Raw genomic sequence first — 15,463 nt, 5'->3', positions numbered from 1 at the left:
ATGGTTATTATATCAATATTTGGACATAAAAGCGTTTCCGCCGACATTTCTCACATAATTAATTTTACCAACAGAAGAGAGCTCACCTTGTCTAGTGTATTTAGGGTTGTCGACATTTGGAAAGTTGACCGACAAATGTTCAGTTTCGGCCTGTCGTGACTCTTTATCCGACATGCACTTCAGTCGCATAAAAAAGTTTGGATGGAAACCTGGTTTGTGTGTCTGTGTGTGTGTAGCAGTGTTCTCTTCTCACGCTTTTGAAGTCATGGACGATGTCGGCCGGGTCGCTGTCTGAGAACTCGGGCACGGGCACGTTGATTAGCTCCACGTCCTCCAGCACACGGATGCTCTCTTGGATGTGCCTCAGCGCAGAGGGCAAGGCCACCTCGTCCTTGTCCTGAACCATGTAGTCCTGCTCAAGGTAATCCACCCCGCACCAATACACCTTGCGCTCCTGAGGAAGTCAAGGTAAGACGACGACAGTGAGGACTTGTCTCTCACCCTGACCAACACTGTAGATAGTTAGCTAGCACACTGGGTTAGTTTCCCGGAAATATCTCCTGATTAGGGGCTGATTCAAAAGTCCAAGACTAGGCTTAATCTGTGTCTGTGAAACTAGCCCATAGCATATGCAAATGTGTCCTCTAACCAAGGAAAGGAAGCTTTAACTATACTGAACAAAAATATAAAACGCAATATGTAAAGTTTTGGTCCCATGTTTAATGAGCTGAAATAAAAGATCCCAGAAATGTTACATATCCACAAAAAGCACATTTCTCTCAAATTGTGTGCACAAATTTGTTTATATCCCTGTTAGCATTAATCCTTCGACAAGATAATCCATCCCCCTGACAGGTGTGGCATATACAGAAGCTGATTAAACAGCATTATCATTACGCAGGTGTTGGGGACAATAAAAGGCCACTCTAAAATGTACAGTTTTGTCACAACACAGTGCCACAGATGTCTCAAGTTGAGGGAGAGTACAATTGGCATGTTGACTGCAAAAATGTCCACCACAGCTATTGCCAGAGAATTGAATGTTCATTTCTATACCACAAGCTGCCTCCAACGTCGTTTAAGAGAATTTGGCAGTACGTCTAATTGGTATGACAACCACAGACCACACGTAACCACACCAGCCCAGGACCTCCACATCTGGCTTCTTCACCTGAGGGATCATCTGAGACCAGCCACCCCGACAGTTGATGAAACTGAGGAGTATTTCTGTCTTTAATAAAGCCCTTTTGTGTGGGAAAACTCATTCTGATTGGCTGGCCCACCCATGGCTGCACCCCTGCCCAGTCATGTGAAATCCATAGATTAGGGCCTAATGAATATTTCAATTGACTGATATGAACTGTAACTCAGTAAAATCATTGAAATGGTTGCGTTTATATTTTTGTTCAGTATATAGTTGAGCCTATGGCATTATAGGGGTCTAACCAACAGTCCCTCACCAGTATGTAGGTCTTGTAAAGGTAGGCCCCTCCCACCACCACACCTGACAGCATGAGAGCCAGGCCCAGGCACCTGTACCAGCACCACACCTTGGACTGCCGACGCACCCGCATGCCATCCTCCAGGTCCTGAGAGTAAGAAGACAAATATAGTGCATGCACATTTGATTTGATCACTTAAAATACATTACACCAGGCAACAGATAGAGTACATAGGCCTATATTAAAATTGCAGAGGATACATAAACAAAAAAAGTCAAGACTTCTTGCCATTGTGGTCCTCTATAACATAGAGTAAAGCCTATAGACAGCCTCTTGCAATACCAGCATGTCTGCCTGCTTGTTCCATTACATAATATTGGTTCATCAACCGTTCCCAATTAACAGTAGGCTATGTCAGTCTAGATGAATCATGGCTAGCATTAAGAAAACTGACCTCTATAAATCCTCTTTATTGTTCAAATAAAATCACTCCAACACAACATAGCCAAACGGTGTTTGATTCAAATAGTGTGACTATGCAGCACAATACAGCTGTGGTGTGTTCTGTTGATATAAGTTGGAGTATGGTAGTAGTGATAGAGAGATGCTTATGTAACGTACCATTCAAACACACAGCTAAACCTCCCTCCCTTTCTCTTGCTCACCAACCCTCCCTCGCTTCTCTGTGACCTTACACCTCCTTTCCATCATCTACTTCTTCAAGACATTCTTTCTAACCATTATTCAATTACTGCCTTATCTTTTAGCCCTCTCCATCATCTCTGTTGTTTTGCTCCCTCACTTTAATATTATGGAGCCCTGGGGCACATGTTGTAATTTGGCAGCAGGCCCTTTTCCTGAACTTGCTGAAGTTGTTTATGCAGAGTTGGGGTGGGGTTCGTATTGAAACAAAAGAGTGGATGTCAACAGCTCTAGCTCTCCCTGGAGATCAGATGAGGAAAACAAAAACAGATCTGAGAGATCCCCATGCTCGTAATTTAGTGGAGGAACATATTGTTTTTCCTCCCCATTAGTCCACTGTCGATACAGAGACGTGCTTGAGGTAAACCAAGGTCCATATTTTCATTCATTCAACATTTGCAACAGATACAGGGGCTATTGAATGATGGCCATGCTTGTCTCACTCTCGTCACTTCAGGTTAGCTTATTAACATGGCTACAGGTCAGGAATAAGGAGGTGGCTCATGGCTGGTCTCTGTGGACCATGCTGTCTGGTCATGTCACAGACCTTCACTAGTCTGACACCTTATCCAGGATATTAGCATTTAATCTCACCCGTCTGACTGTCCAAACTGCTCTCCTACAGGTGAAACAGACATGACGGCCAGGTCTTTCTATGCAGGGGAATTTTCTCCCCAGGTCTGTCCCTGGCTGCTGCATTTCTCTGCTATTATTCCCCAACTCACTCAGATTCTCTATAGTGAATAAATTCTCTATAGACTTGTAATCTCATCTGCAATCTATTTCCAATGGAACCATGTAGCCACCCAGATACATTGCATTTGGAAAGTATTCAGACCACTTCCCCTTTTCCACATTTTGTTACTTTACAGCTGTATTCTAAAATGGATTAAATAGTTGTTTTCCCTCATCAATCTACACACAATATCCCACAATGAGAAAGCAGTGACTACAGCCTCGAGTCTTTTTGGTTATGATGCTACAAGCTTGGCACACATGTATTTGGGGAGTTTCTCCCATTCTTCTCTGCAGATCCTCTCAAGCCCTGTCAGGTTGGAAGGGGAATGTCGCTGCACAGCTATTTTTAGGTCTCTCTTGAGATGTTTGATCGGGTTCAAGCCCGGGCTCTGGCTGGGCCACTCAAGGACATTTAGAGACATGTTCCTGAAGCCACTCGTGCATTGTCTTGGCTGTGTGCTTAGGGTCATTGTCCTGTTGGAAGGTCAACCTTCAAATCAAAAGTATTTGTCACATGCGCCAAATACAACAGGTAGAGAGACCTTACAGTGAAATGCTTACTTACAAGTCCTTAACAAACAATGCAGTTTTAAGAAAGTCCCTAACAAATTGAGATAAGAATAACAAATAATTAAAGATCAGCAGTAAATAACAATAGCTGGGCTATATACAGGGGGTACCGGTACAGAGTCAATGTGTTAATGTGCACTGGTGTCGAGGTAATTATGTACATGTAGGTAGAGTTAAAGTGGTTATGCATAGATAGAGCGTAGCAGCAGTGGAGGGGGGCAACGAAAATGCAAATGGTGGGTAGCCATTTAATTTACTGTTCCAGAGTCTTATGGCTTGGGGGTAGAAGCTGGTTAGAAGCTTCTTGGACATAGACTTGGTGTTCCGGTACCGCTTGATGTGTGGTAGCAGAGAGAACAGTCTATGACTAGGGTGGCTGGAGTCTGACAATGTTTAGGGCCTTCCTCCTACACCGCCTGGTATAGAGGTCCTGGATGGCAGGAAGCTTGGCCCCAGTGATGTACTGGGCTGTACACACTACCCTCTGTAGTGCCTTGCGGTCGGAGGCCGAGCAGTTGCCATACCAGGCAGTGATGCAACCCGTCAGGATGCTCTGTAAAACCTTTTGAGGATCTGGGGACCCATGCCAAATCTTTTCAGTCTCCTGAGGGGGAAATAGGTTTTGTCGTGCCCGCTTCACGACTGTCTGTGTGCTTGGACCATGTTACTCTGTTGGTGATGTGGACGTCAAGGAACTTGAAGCTATCAACCTGCTTCCACTACAGCCCCGCCGATGAGAAGGGGGGCGTGCTTGATCCTCCTTTTCCTGTAGTCCAATTATCTCCTTTGTCTTGATCACGTTGAGGGAGAAGTTGTTGTCCTTGCACCACAGTGTCAGGTCTCATCGTTGTCGGTGATCAGGCCATTAGCAAACTTAATGATTTTGTGTCATTAGCAAACTTAATGATGGCGTTGGGATTCATGCCTGGCAGTGCAGTCATGAGTGAACAGGGAGTACAGGAGGGGACTGAGCACGCACCCCTGAGGGGCCCGCGTGTTGAGGATCAGCATGGCGGATGTGTTATTACTGCTGAACCTTCTCCCCAGTCTGAGGTCCTGAGCACTCTGGAGCAGGTATTCATCACGGATCTCTCTGTACTTTGCTCCGTTCATCTTTCCCTCAATCCTGACTAGTCTCCCAGTCCCTGCCGCTGAATAACATCCCCACAGCATGATGCTGCTACCACCATGCTTCACCGTAGGGATGATATTGGCCAGGTGATGAGCGGTGCCTAGTTTCCTACAGATGTGACACTTGGCATTCAGGCCAAAGAGTTCAATCTTGTTTCTCATGGTCAGAGTCCTTTAGGTGCCTTTTGGCCAACTCCAAGCGGGCTGTCATGTGCCTTTTACTGAGGAGTGGCTTCCGTCTGGCCACTCTACCATAAAGGCCTGATTGGTGGAGGGTTGTAGAGATGAGAGAACCTTCCAGAAGGACAACCATCTCCACAGAGGAACTCTGGTGCTCTGTCAAACTGACCATTGGCTTTTTGGTCACCCCCTGACCAAGGCCCTTCTTCCCGGATTGCTCAGTTTGGCCAGGTAGCCAGCTCTAGGAAGAGTCTTGGTGGTTCAAAACTTCATCCGAACGATGGAGGGTACTGCGGGGACCTTCAATGCTGCAGAAATGTTTTGGTACCCTTCCCCCGACCTGTGCTTCGACACAATCCTGTCTCGGAGCACTACAGACAATTCCTTTGACCTCATGGCTTGGTTTTTGCTCCGACATGCACTGTCAACTGTGGGACCTTATATAGTGTGTGCATTTCCAAATCATGTCCAATCATTTGAATTTACCACAAGTGGACTCCAATCAAGCTGTAGAAACATCTCAAAGATGATCAATGGAAGCAGGAAGCACCCGAGCTCAATGTCAAGTCTCATAGCAAAGAGTCTGAATAGTTATGTAAATAAGGTATTTGTTTTTTGTTGTATTTTACCCCCTTTTTCTTCCCAATTTCATGATATCCAATTGCGATCTTGTCTCATCGCTTCAACTCCCCAACGGGCTCAGGAAAGGAGAAGGTTGAGTCATGTGTCCTCCGAAACATGACCCGCCAAACAGTGCTTCTTAACACCCGCCCTCTTAACCCAAAGGCAGCTGCACCAATGTGTCGGAGTTAACACTGTTCACCTGACAACCGAGGTCAGCCTGCATGTGCCTGGGCTGCTACAAGGAGTCGCTAGAGCACAATGAGCCAAGTAAAGCCCCCCCAGCCAAACCTTCCCCTAACCCGGACTACGCTGGGCCAATTGTGCTCCATCCTACGGCACTCCAGGTCACGGCTGGTTGTGACAGCCTGGAATCGAACCTGGGTCTGTAGTGACACCTCAAACACAGCGATACAGTGGCTTAGAACGTTGCGCCACTCAGGCCTCAATTTCTATGAACTTTCTAAAAAAACTTTTCGCTCCGTCATTATGGGGTATTGTGTGTACTTTGATGAGTATTTTTTTTAATCGATTTTTGAATAAGGCTGTAATGTAACAAAATGTGGAAACGTGAAGGGGTCTGAATACTTTTCGAATACACTGTACCTTTATTATGGGCAATACCCTGCGCCAATCTTAAACATGAATCCAGGCGCTTAGGGTGAGTTTGGACTCACAGGCTTCTTATTGCGGATACAGCATCTACTGACAGTTGATAGGTTAACAAAAACGTCTGTACACAGCATGCATTTTGTCAGGAGGAAAGACAACACACCGACCTTACGGCATGAACACACTTAATTTGGTCAATTCAACTCAGGACTGTCTATGGGGTGTACATAAACGCATTTACCTTTTACTCTTCATAACCAAAACAGGAAGAACTGTTCGAATGAATAGGAAAGACGACCTGAATGTTCTTCAGGTATTTCAAGCCTCCAGGCCTCTACTAAATCAACACCGAATCGAAAATCTAACACGGTCCTGCCCAGGCCAGGAACTGCGAACAACACTCAGTCTGCCGAAAGGGATTTGTGTAGCAGCCATTTTCCGACATCGCCCGTGTTACGGGTTGAATTACCAAGAATCTAGACATGTTTCTAATCGACGTTACTTTGTTTCAGTTATGGTTCTACGTTGTTTGAACGGTTACAGTTGCGTCATCCACGTTTGTTGCAACAAATATTAACCACATTGGTTTAGTTCAACTCACCCTCTCCTCCGGAATAAGCGCTTCGGCATTGCATGCTTTCTTTAAATCCCTTTGTCCAAAGGACGAGTTAAATGTTACTTTCACCATTTTTTAAATCTAAACGTTAGACCAAGCGACGAAATCACCTTCTGCAGAAATGTCTTCGTGCGGCCTCTGATAACAATGACGTTGCTAAAAAAAAACACAAAACATCCCGAACGGGTCACATGAGTGATTGCAGGCATTTGGCTGCATTCAAGAACCTATACGGTTTTACAAACTTTCTTGAACGTTTTTTTTCTCCCCACTGGGGGGCAGTACAATCTCAAAAAATATATTTAATGGAAGATAGGCATTTATCGTATGGAATAAAATGTGTTGATTAAATGTTGCCCATGAGAAACTCAAAAGAGATCGAAATCATTAATAATGTTAGTCTGACGATCGAGCACGCGCGGCTAGACCAGAGCGCGCGCCTCTGCTCGCCAGTTTGTGGTCCTAAAACGCGGAAATTAGTTACATCTGCTTCGTTCAGGCATACCTATGGGAAACATGAATGGCGAAATAATACAGTTTTGGAACAAACGCCAAAAATAAGGTCTGAGGTTAACACAAGTTTAGGAGAGTTTATACGTTTTGTTCTATGATATAGTATCAGTCAGTTAACATTACTTTAGCGAATTATGAAGCCTTTGTGTTTTTTTTAAATTACATAAATTCGTCAAAACTCACAAAGTGACATTAGCTGATGAAGATGATCTCATCGAATAACATGTTCGAAGCCCATATTTACCACACTTTATTTTCGGAGTTATTCCAAAAACACCATTCATTTTCTCCATAGGCTTTGTCGAACGAACCATGTCGGATTATAGTGCATACAAAAATACGCCATTACTATTTCTGTCTGTGCAGGTGTCTCGTCGCAGGTGCCTGTCCCGTGCAGACCTCCAACACTGGGGTTTCACCGGACTCCGTCTTCCTTTCTTGTTCTCCTCAAGTAGGCTTGCCTAAATTATTTGATTTAATATTTTTTTTGCTTTCTAAAACATTAACCATGTTTTTTATCAGACGTGTCAAAACTTTGGGTTGTTGTTTGCTTATTAAGAGAAGCCAGCTGGTTGAAAACGATGCGTGAGGCATCAAATTATGCCTGTTGAATAGGCACAATTGAAGAGGAGGGTAGGTCTATGGTTTTTCGTCACCGTTGGTTACCACGAGTGACGGAGAAAATATGTCTGTGATGGAAAACATACGGAAAGAAAGAGGACAGTTTATATCGATTCGCTGTCTTAACCAGGATAAACTACAACTGTACAAGCTGAGTGTTGTTGTTATTCATCAGCTAAACGCATTGTCGTGTATGGAGTATGGCAGGTGATCACATATGACAGAAATTTATAGTGACTAAGTTAGTTGATCTTTCTCTTGTGAAATAAAACGGGGGCTAGTCGGGAACTTCTGATTGTCAGAATTCCCATCCCTCTTCAACACCATGGACGTCGTCGACTACAGAAGCGAGTTAAGGACGTCAGCCAGAGAAGTCTTCCTAGGCGCGGACATATTCACGGCTGTCGGGGACAGGAATAAGGATGATGTTGAATATAGATTTGTGGATGTCATGCTGTTTGGTGGGGCCCCTTGGGGGTTCACTCTGAGAGGGGGCCTGGAGCACCGAGAACCACTGCTCATAACCAAGGTATATATCTATCAATCTATCTATCTATGATGATGATTAGGATGAAGAAAGACAAATACAGAGAATCGTATTGACTTAACTTTAGCTACACTAGTTAACAACAAATGTGCAAATTAAAAACAACTACCATAGATCAATCAAAAACAATGTAAATATATTTATTTCTCCACTGTCACGGATGGGTTTCACCTTTCCTGTTTCCCCTGATATGAAAATAAGGCTGTGTGGAGATTAAACACTGGAACATCACTGTAGTTTCCTGATTGGTTAACTGTGTGTGTTTCATCAAACTGTTTTCTCAGTCCAGAAATAGTTGGTGCTGTCCCCAAACCTTTTATGCCTTTGGTATGTTGCACATTTTCACCTTTAAAGTTCTGCCCTGGCCAATGTCTTGAGCACATCTCCACTAGTCACCACTAGTTTTGTTCTATGTGTGTTTGGGTGGGGGGGCTGCGACTGTTTTCCATACTCATCACAGCAGTGCCAGGAACCAGTGAGGAATGCAGAAGTGAAGATAAGGTGTGTTTGGCAGACCAGGATTGGCTCAGTCAGTGCTGCTCTCCAACAGAATGAGGAAACAGTTTGTTTATCGGTTTCCATTCTCCTCTCCTGTACTCCTGTATGTGTAGAAAATAAGTGAAGGAATGTGCAACAAGTCTGCTCCAACCGTTCTCAAGTTGCTCATGGTTAAATTTTTTATCAGAGCTCTCAGGTTGCCACAGTATAATTCTTCCAGTGCAGGCTGGACACAATGGACTCAGCACGGATCCATGGTCACTGGCCACCATCACTTACAGGGATTGGGTTTACGCCATATTGCTTGTGTTCTCCAGCTGTTCGTCACTTTCAGAAGCTACAGAAAATAACAATCCATCTTGTTCAATCCACAATCCATTTTAGATTTATATATATAATATATATAATATATATTTATATATATATATATATTTATATATATAATATATAATTTACAAAATCATACATCTCACAGTACTTTGTGACTTGCTCCATTTGCTTGTCAGTAGTAGACTAGTCCCCCTCTGAACGTTGAGACGGGGCTGGATAGAGGGGATTTTGGAAGGGTGGATATGATGGAACCATTTTTAATGAAGTTGACTCAATGCCAGCATGGCAGGGTTGAAGAGCAGGTCCTGTCAACACAGTCTGTGGATGGAATGTGATATTCTTCTAAACCGATGAACTATGGAAAGTGAACTGTTATTAAAATATACTTCACTAATGAGAAATTAAGTCTGTAACATGTTATTTTATCCACGTCACTATCAGACAGCATCCCTTGACTGGGCCCCTTTTCCCCTGCCAACACTATCTGTGTGCAATTGTTTTCTTATACTCGTCACTTCAGAAATGTTACCAGTCACAAAATCTCAACATTTGCCCCAGTATGTTATAACTGTTTTATTAATGATGAATAAACTACTTATAAACACCTTTAATTAAACATTCCTGTTGTGTGATTCAGGTGGAGGAGGGCAGCAGGGCGGCGACGGTCAGCCTGCAGGTGGGAGATGAGATCGTCAACATCAACACAGTTCCCATCAGTGGATCCAGGCAGGAGGCCGTCTGTCTGGTCAAGAGCTCCCACAAGACCCTCGCCCTGGTCGTCAGAAGGTGGGCTATGAGCTGCAACTAAATTGCCCTTACACCCAGGCACAATACATTTCTATTGAATTGAATATGACAGACATTAAATAAGAGTACAACACAGGATGTCTCAATGGGCACTATCATAGAGTGATTGCTGGGTACCATCTCTCCCATTGTGCTGAGAAGAAGTGCCCTGTGTTTAAAACGGTATATACATCCCACTTACGGATATGCATTAATATATTGTTTTATCTGAAACTGACACACAATACCAAATTCAGCACAAAAGAGTTGGGCATATCAGGAAGAGTGTTTTTTGTACAAATGACTTTCACTCTGGACTCATGTGTCTGCAAAGTGTCAAACAAGCTAACCTTAACCCAACAAAGACACTATCTTGAAAATGAGGAGTTCTGTGTACTGTAGTCGGTGCATTCAGAAAGGGCATTTCAGAACCAGTTGGGGGTGTATCATTTCAACCCACTTTGACCTGCTGGGATGATACATAAAGCAGTTGTAATTGGTGGTGCGAGCAAGCTGCAGTCACACATTGACCTTTGTTGGGGTTTGTTAACAATATTATGTGTACAGTACCAGTCAAACGTTTAGACACACCCACTCATTCCAGGGTTTTCCTTAATTTTTGCTATTTTCTACATTGTAGAATAATAGTGAAGACACCAACACTATGACATAACACACATGGGATAATGTAGTAACCAAAAAAGTGTTAAACAAATCAAAATATATTTTATATTTAAGATTCTTCAAAGTAGCCAACCTTTGCCTTGATGACAGCTTGGCACACTCTCAACCAGGTTAATGAGGAATGCTTTTCCAACAGTCTTCAAGCAGTTCCTTGTTGGCTGCTTTTCCTTCACTCTGCAGTCCAACTCATCCCAAACCATCTCAATTGGGTTGAGGTTGGGTGATTGTGGAGGCCAGGTCATCTGACATGCTGACCAGACCGGACACGTCGCGTGCGCGAGCGTCGCAAAATAAATTTAGAAATCCATGTTATTCAATTATTGCACCCACACTGCTCGCGCGCGCCAACGAGCGTCTGCGTTGCCAAGGGCTAAAATAGAACTCATTCCTATTTCTGACGCAGATCGCGCTGCAAGTCCTGCCTCTCCCATCTCCTCATTGGTTTATAGAAGCAGGTACCCACGTGCCATCTCCTCATTGGTTATACCCACGTGGGTGATTGAAAGACGAACTTTGTTGCCGGTTGTCGTGGTAATACAATGAAAGTTTGGATGCGATCACCATACAAGTTCAAAGATGAAAAAGCCTGGAAGGAGGAGAGATGACTAGAAACGATTCGGTTGGCCGTTTTATGTGTGGATCAATTGTCGGAGTAGAGGTCCTTGTGCATTTCAGGTAAAATAACAACTCAATGTTTATATCCCAGGACAAATTAGCTAGCAACAGCAAGCTAGCTAAATTGGACAAATTAACGTTAGCTAGCAAGTGCAAGCTAGCTAGTTAAATTGCCATACATGTTTAATGCTTTTCGACCTGTCCACAAATTAATGTCATTGGTTCAGAGTTTGTTTTGATATTTTAACCTGTGTGTCGTGATCGCGTTTGGTGTGGGGGGGAAAAATAGATTTATGCACGATAGTGCACGATGGCGCACGCGCGCAGCCGGTTTGGGTTCCGTGAGATGCAGCACTCCATCACTATCCTTCTTGGTTAAATTGCCCTTACACAGCCTGGAGGTGTGTTTTTTGGTCATTGTCCTGTTGAAAAACAAATGATAGTCCCACTAAGTCCAAATTAACTTTTGACTTGTACTGTATTTGTGAAGATAATGTGTATGGTCTCAGGGACTACATACTGGTGCAACTCTAACCACTGACATGCATATACAGGACTGTTATAATACTAGACACATGTCATTTAAAGAATATTGCTTGGTCATAAAGTACAGTATACCTTAGTTTGAACTGGAAGAGTGGAATGCTAACTGATCATTACTAAACCACAAAGGACAAGGCCACAACTTGTTATAGTTACACTAGGACTAGGTACGAACTTCTCTCTTTAATATATATATATATATATTACACTCTTTCATCCGTGATATCTACTATGCTTAGTAAAGCAGTGTGATTTTTTTTTATTTTTATTTTTTTTAATTTTTTAAACAGATATCTACCCAACAGGGATGGGATGCAGTACATGGAGTATATTATGTGAGCAAACTAACCCCTTCACACAACAGTGAGAGAAAGCCAGTGTAGAGAACATTGAAGACTTCCCTATAGGTGAAGGAATGCTCGGAACTTTGTGGCGTGTTCATAAAACACATTCTCTGGTAGGTGTGAAAGTGTCAATGCCAGCAAATATCTCCTAGTCAGATCGGATCGGATGATACTCGTGATCGACAAAAACGGAAGTGTTTTAATATGCCTAAGTAGATGTCAATATACCTATCTCCCTGCACGTTTATAGACCAAACAAGTGTGTCTGTTTCCTCAACTTGCAACGGGAAGAAAAGTTTGCTGTCACTCAGTCAGAGAATGCACATCGGCGGTTCATCTTCTCTACCCTTGGCCCGCTTGTTAGATATGCACATTGACAGCTTGCTAGCTAGCAAACGTCCTCACCATTTGATTTATCATAGTAGCAGGCGAACAGGAGGCAGCAGCAATCTAAATGATCAGACCGAAACATTTCTCATATTCGATACGATACTCATTTTTTCCCGACTTCTCGGCACAACCATACTCGATACTATCACGATACTTTATACCAAAACAATTCCAAAACAATACCACATAAATAAAATAAGGCATTTTAGCCAAAGTCACAGAATGGCACTTGATATATGTCAACATTTTTCAGAGACAGCCATGTATGCGTTAATTAATAAATGATACAATAATACAATCAATTTGACTTTGTCTGACTACATAACTTATTTGAATGGTAAATCTCTTGATAAACTGGGTAAATCAAGATTGAGCTTGTTATGGCTGATTTCATCGGGCTACAGATGACACTCTGTTTCCCTTCCATTTATTGTACTGATCAACAACATTTGCATAGAAGTAAGTTATTTAAAATTCTCTTTAACCAGTAATGACGTCATTCATTAGCTAGATTTAGCAACTTTTCAGACTACCCTGGCAACTTTTTTGTCAAACAGCACCTAACAACAAATTTAGCTACTTTTAAAAATGTATTTTGAACTTTTAGCAACATTTGAAAAGTGACTCAAACTCTAAAATGCATGCATTTTAACTCTAAATGACACAAAAATGATTTTCTCTGTCACACACTCAGTCATAACACATGTCCCTTTTTAAAATTTTAAGATTTATTTTTATTTTTATAACAACAAATCAATACAGAAAGTACATAAGGGAACACAAGTATATATAGATTATATATAATGGACAATCGAGCTAGGGGGTACAATATCACATTACAATTACACAGGGACATGCATACACTTCCAATTCTAACAGCTTTTTTGTTAGTAGAGTATTTAATAGTCTTAAAATACAGGTTAATTTCTTTTTGTAGGGTAAGAAAATGTGTTTTTTTTGTTAGTAAATTTACATTTGTGTATATGAAATTTGGCCAAAAGAATAATGAAATGAATTACATAAAAATGTGTCAGCTTATTTTTATCGTATGTAAAGAATCCAAGCAGTACATCTCTCCACAATAGTGTAAAATCTTCATAAATGTGTTCAATTATAAATCTACTGATGTCTTGCCACAGTTTTCTTACATGTATACAATGCCAAAAAAGATGCAACACTGTTTCTGGGTGGTCATTACAAAAGGAGCAATTTGAGTTCATATAGTGGTTGGCAGGATAATATTTATGAATAATTTTAAAGGAAACCTTCTTAATTTTGTTAACAAGTAGGTATGTGTGTGGCAACATCCAAACTTTTTCCCCAACAGATATTATCAATAAATCCATTCCAATAAGGCATGACATAAGGTATAGATACAACATCCTGCTGAAACAAGGTTCGTATCGCTCTGTTGTTGAATGGGCCAAAAAAGAAAGAAATCTTTCCTATTGATGAGTCAACAGGGTCAATAGAAGGTAGGCTCTGAGGGTCAGGTCTTGACACGTTCCTGAATAACAGAGCAACACCTGAGGGAATGGCGTCTAAAACAATTGCAAAATCTTTAGGTGTTACAGGGACCTTGTGAAGAGATAAGAATTCCTTATAACTGAGTAAAAGAACCTCTGCATTTACCAGTTGGCTCACCAATAGGATATTATTTCGGAACCAATATTCTAAAAACAAATAAGTATTTTTATACAATATATCCCTATTATTCCATATATAATATCTTTGTGGAGAAAAATTGTGTTTATAAATTAAGGACCATGACAAGAAAACCTGCCGATGAAAAGCAGAAAGTTTCACTGGAATTTTGTCAATATTATAATTGCACAACAACATGAAGTTAAGGCCACCAAAAGTAGAGAAGACATGATGAGGAATAAAATTCCAGATAGAAGTGGGTCTTCTTAGGAATTGTTTTATCCAATTGATCTTAAAAGTATTATTTAAAATTCAGTCCACCATTCTCATAAGTGTTCATTGCAACAGTTTTCCTAATGTAATGGGTACGGTTTCTCCAAAGAAAGTTGAAAAGCATCTGGTCTATCTCCTTGCTTATTTTACTGTCAAGATATAAAGATAGAGCGCCATATGTTAGTCTAGAGATACCTTCAGCCTTGGTTATTAGGACTCTACCTTTTAAAGATAAGTCCCTATGTAGCCATTCATTTAGCTTCTTCTGGGTATTTTTAATAAGAGGGTTAAATTTAGTAAGCCTCTAGACTTCTGATCCTTTGTAATGGTTATGCCTAAATATGTACGTTCTTCTTTTACTGGAATACCATAATATGAAAGTGTAACACAATCTTTAAAAGCTATGAGTTCACATTTATTAATGTTAAGGTATAGACCAGACGCTTTGGAAAAGGATTGTATCACATTGATTGATATGGGAATTTGGTTAGCGTCTTTCAGAAAAAGTGTAGTATCATCAGCCAGCTGGCTTATAATAATTTCTTTACCAGCTATGGAAATACCTTGTACAGGAATATTTTTTAAAGAATTTGCAAGAAGTTGGGTGATTAATAAAAACAGATTCGGGGAGATAGGACAACCTTGCCTAATTCCTCTCTTTAACTCAAATCTAGGTGAGGTGCCATATTTCAATTTGTTAGAGCTGTTACCATTTGCATAGAGAGTCTTAATAGCCTTAAAGAAAACATCTCCAAAGCCAAGTCTCTCAAGGGAGTGGAAGAGAAACTGATGCTCTACTGTGTCAAATGCTTTATAAAAATCTAAAAATATTATGAAGCTATCCTCAGTTATTAGGTCTGAGTGGTCAAGTATGTCTAATACTAGTCTGACATTGTTAGAAATATGTCTGTTCCTCATGAAGCCAGACTGTGTTTCATCAATGATTGCATCCAGGACTTCTTTAATTATTTTTTGCAAGTAGTAAGGCTAATATCTTATAGTCATTATTAAGAAGACAAATTGGACGCCAGTTTTCGATTAGCAGCACTTCTTTTTTTAGGCT

The 15,463-nt window shown here is 41.4% G+C and overlaps 2 protein-coding genes across 7 annotated transcripts in view; one reads left to right on the top strand and one right to left on the bottom strand.

Annotated features, from left to right (window-relative positions):
- Positions 1-7,564, bottom strand: part of LOC129859597 (integral membrane protein 2B-like) — a 9,675-nt gene extending 2,111 nt beyond the window's left edge. Inside the window, exons 1-3 of one of the 2 annotated variants that reach the window (XM_055929573.1) lie at positions 7,475-7,564; positions 1,461-1,589; positions 254-454 (exon numbers count right to left, since the gene is read on the bottom strand). In XM_055929573.1, coding sequence (XP_055785548.1) covers positions 254-454; positions 1,461-1,574 — 315 coding nt within the window. In that variant the 5' untranslated portion in view covers positions 1,575-1,589; positions 7,475-7,564. Of the gene's footprint in view, positions 1-253; positions 455-1,460; positions 1,590-6,597; positions 6,788-7,474 lie in introns of those variants that run through there. The other variant, XM_055929571.1, reaches the window with a different exon arrangement.
- The window catches only part of LOC129859593 (protein Shroom2-like), a 26,977-nt gene continuing 19,013 nt past the window's right edge, over positions 7,500-15,463 (top strand). For 4 of the 5 annotated variants that reach the window (XM_055929545.1, XM_055929544.1, XM_055929543.1 and 1 more), the window contains exons 1-2: positions 7,815-8,275; positions 9,759-9,907. In XM_055929545.1, coding sequence (XP_055785520.1) covers positions 8,072-8,275; positions 9,759-9,907 — 353 coding nt within the window. In that variant the 5' untranslated portion in view covers positions 7,815-8,071. Of the gene's footprint in view, positions 7,577-7,814; positions 8,276-9,758; positions 9,908-15,463 lie in introns of those variants that run through there. The other variant, XM_055929549.1, reaches the window with a different exon arrangement.

This window comes from Salvelinus fontinalis, chromosome 7, assembly GCF_029448725.1.
Source record: "Salvelinus fontinalis isolate EN_2023a chromosome 7, ASM2944872v1, whole genome shotgun sequence".
Taxonomy (NCBI): domain Eukaryota; kingdom Metazoa; phylum Chordata; class Actinopteri; order Salmoniformes; family Salmonidae; genus Salvelinus; species Salvelinus fontinalis.
The sequence above is the reverse complement of the archived record's forward strand: the minus strand, read 5'-3'. Positions and strand labels throughout refer to the sequence as shown.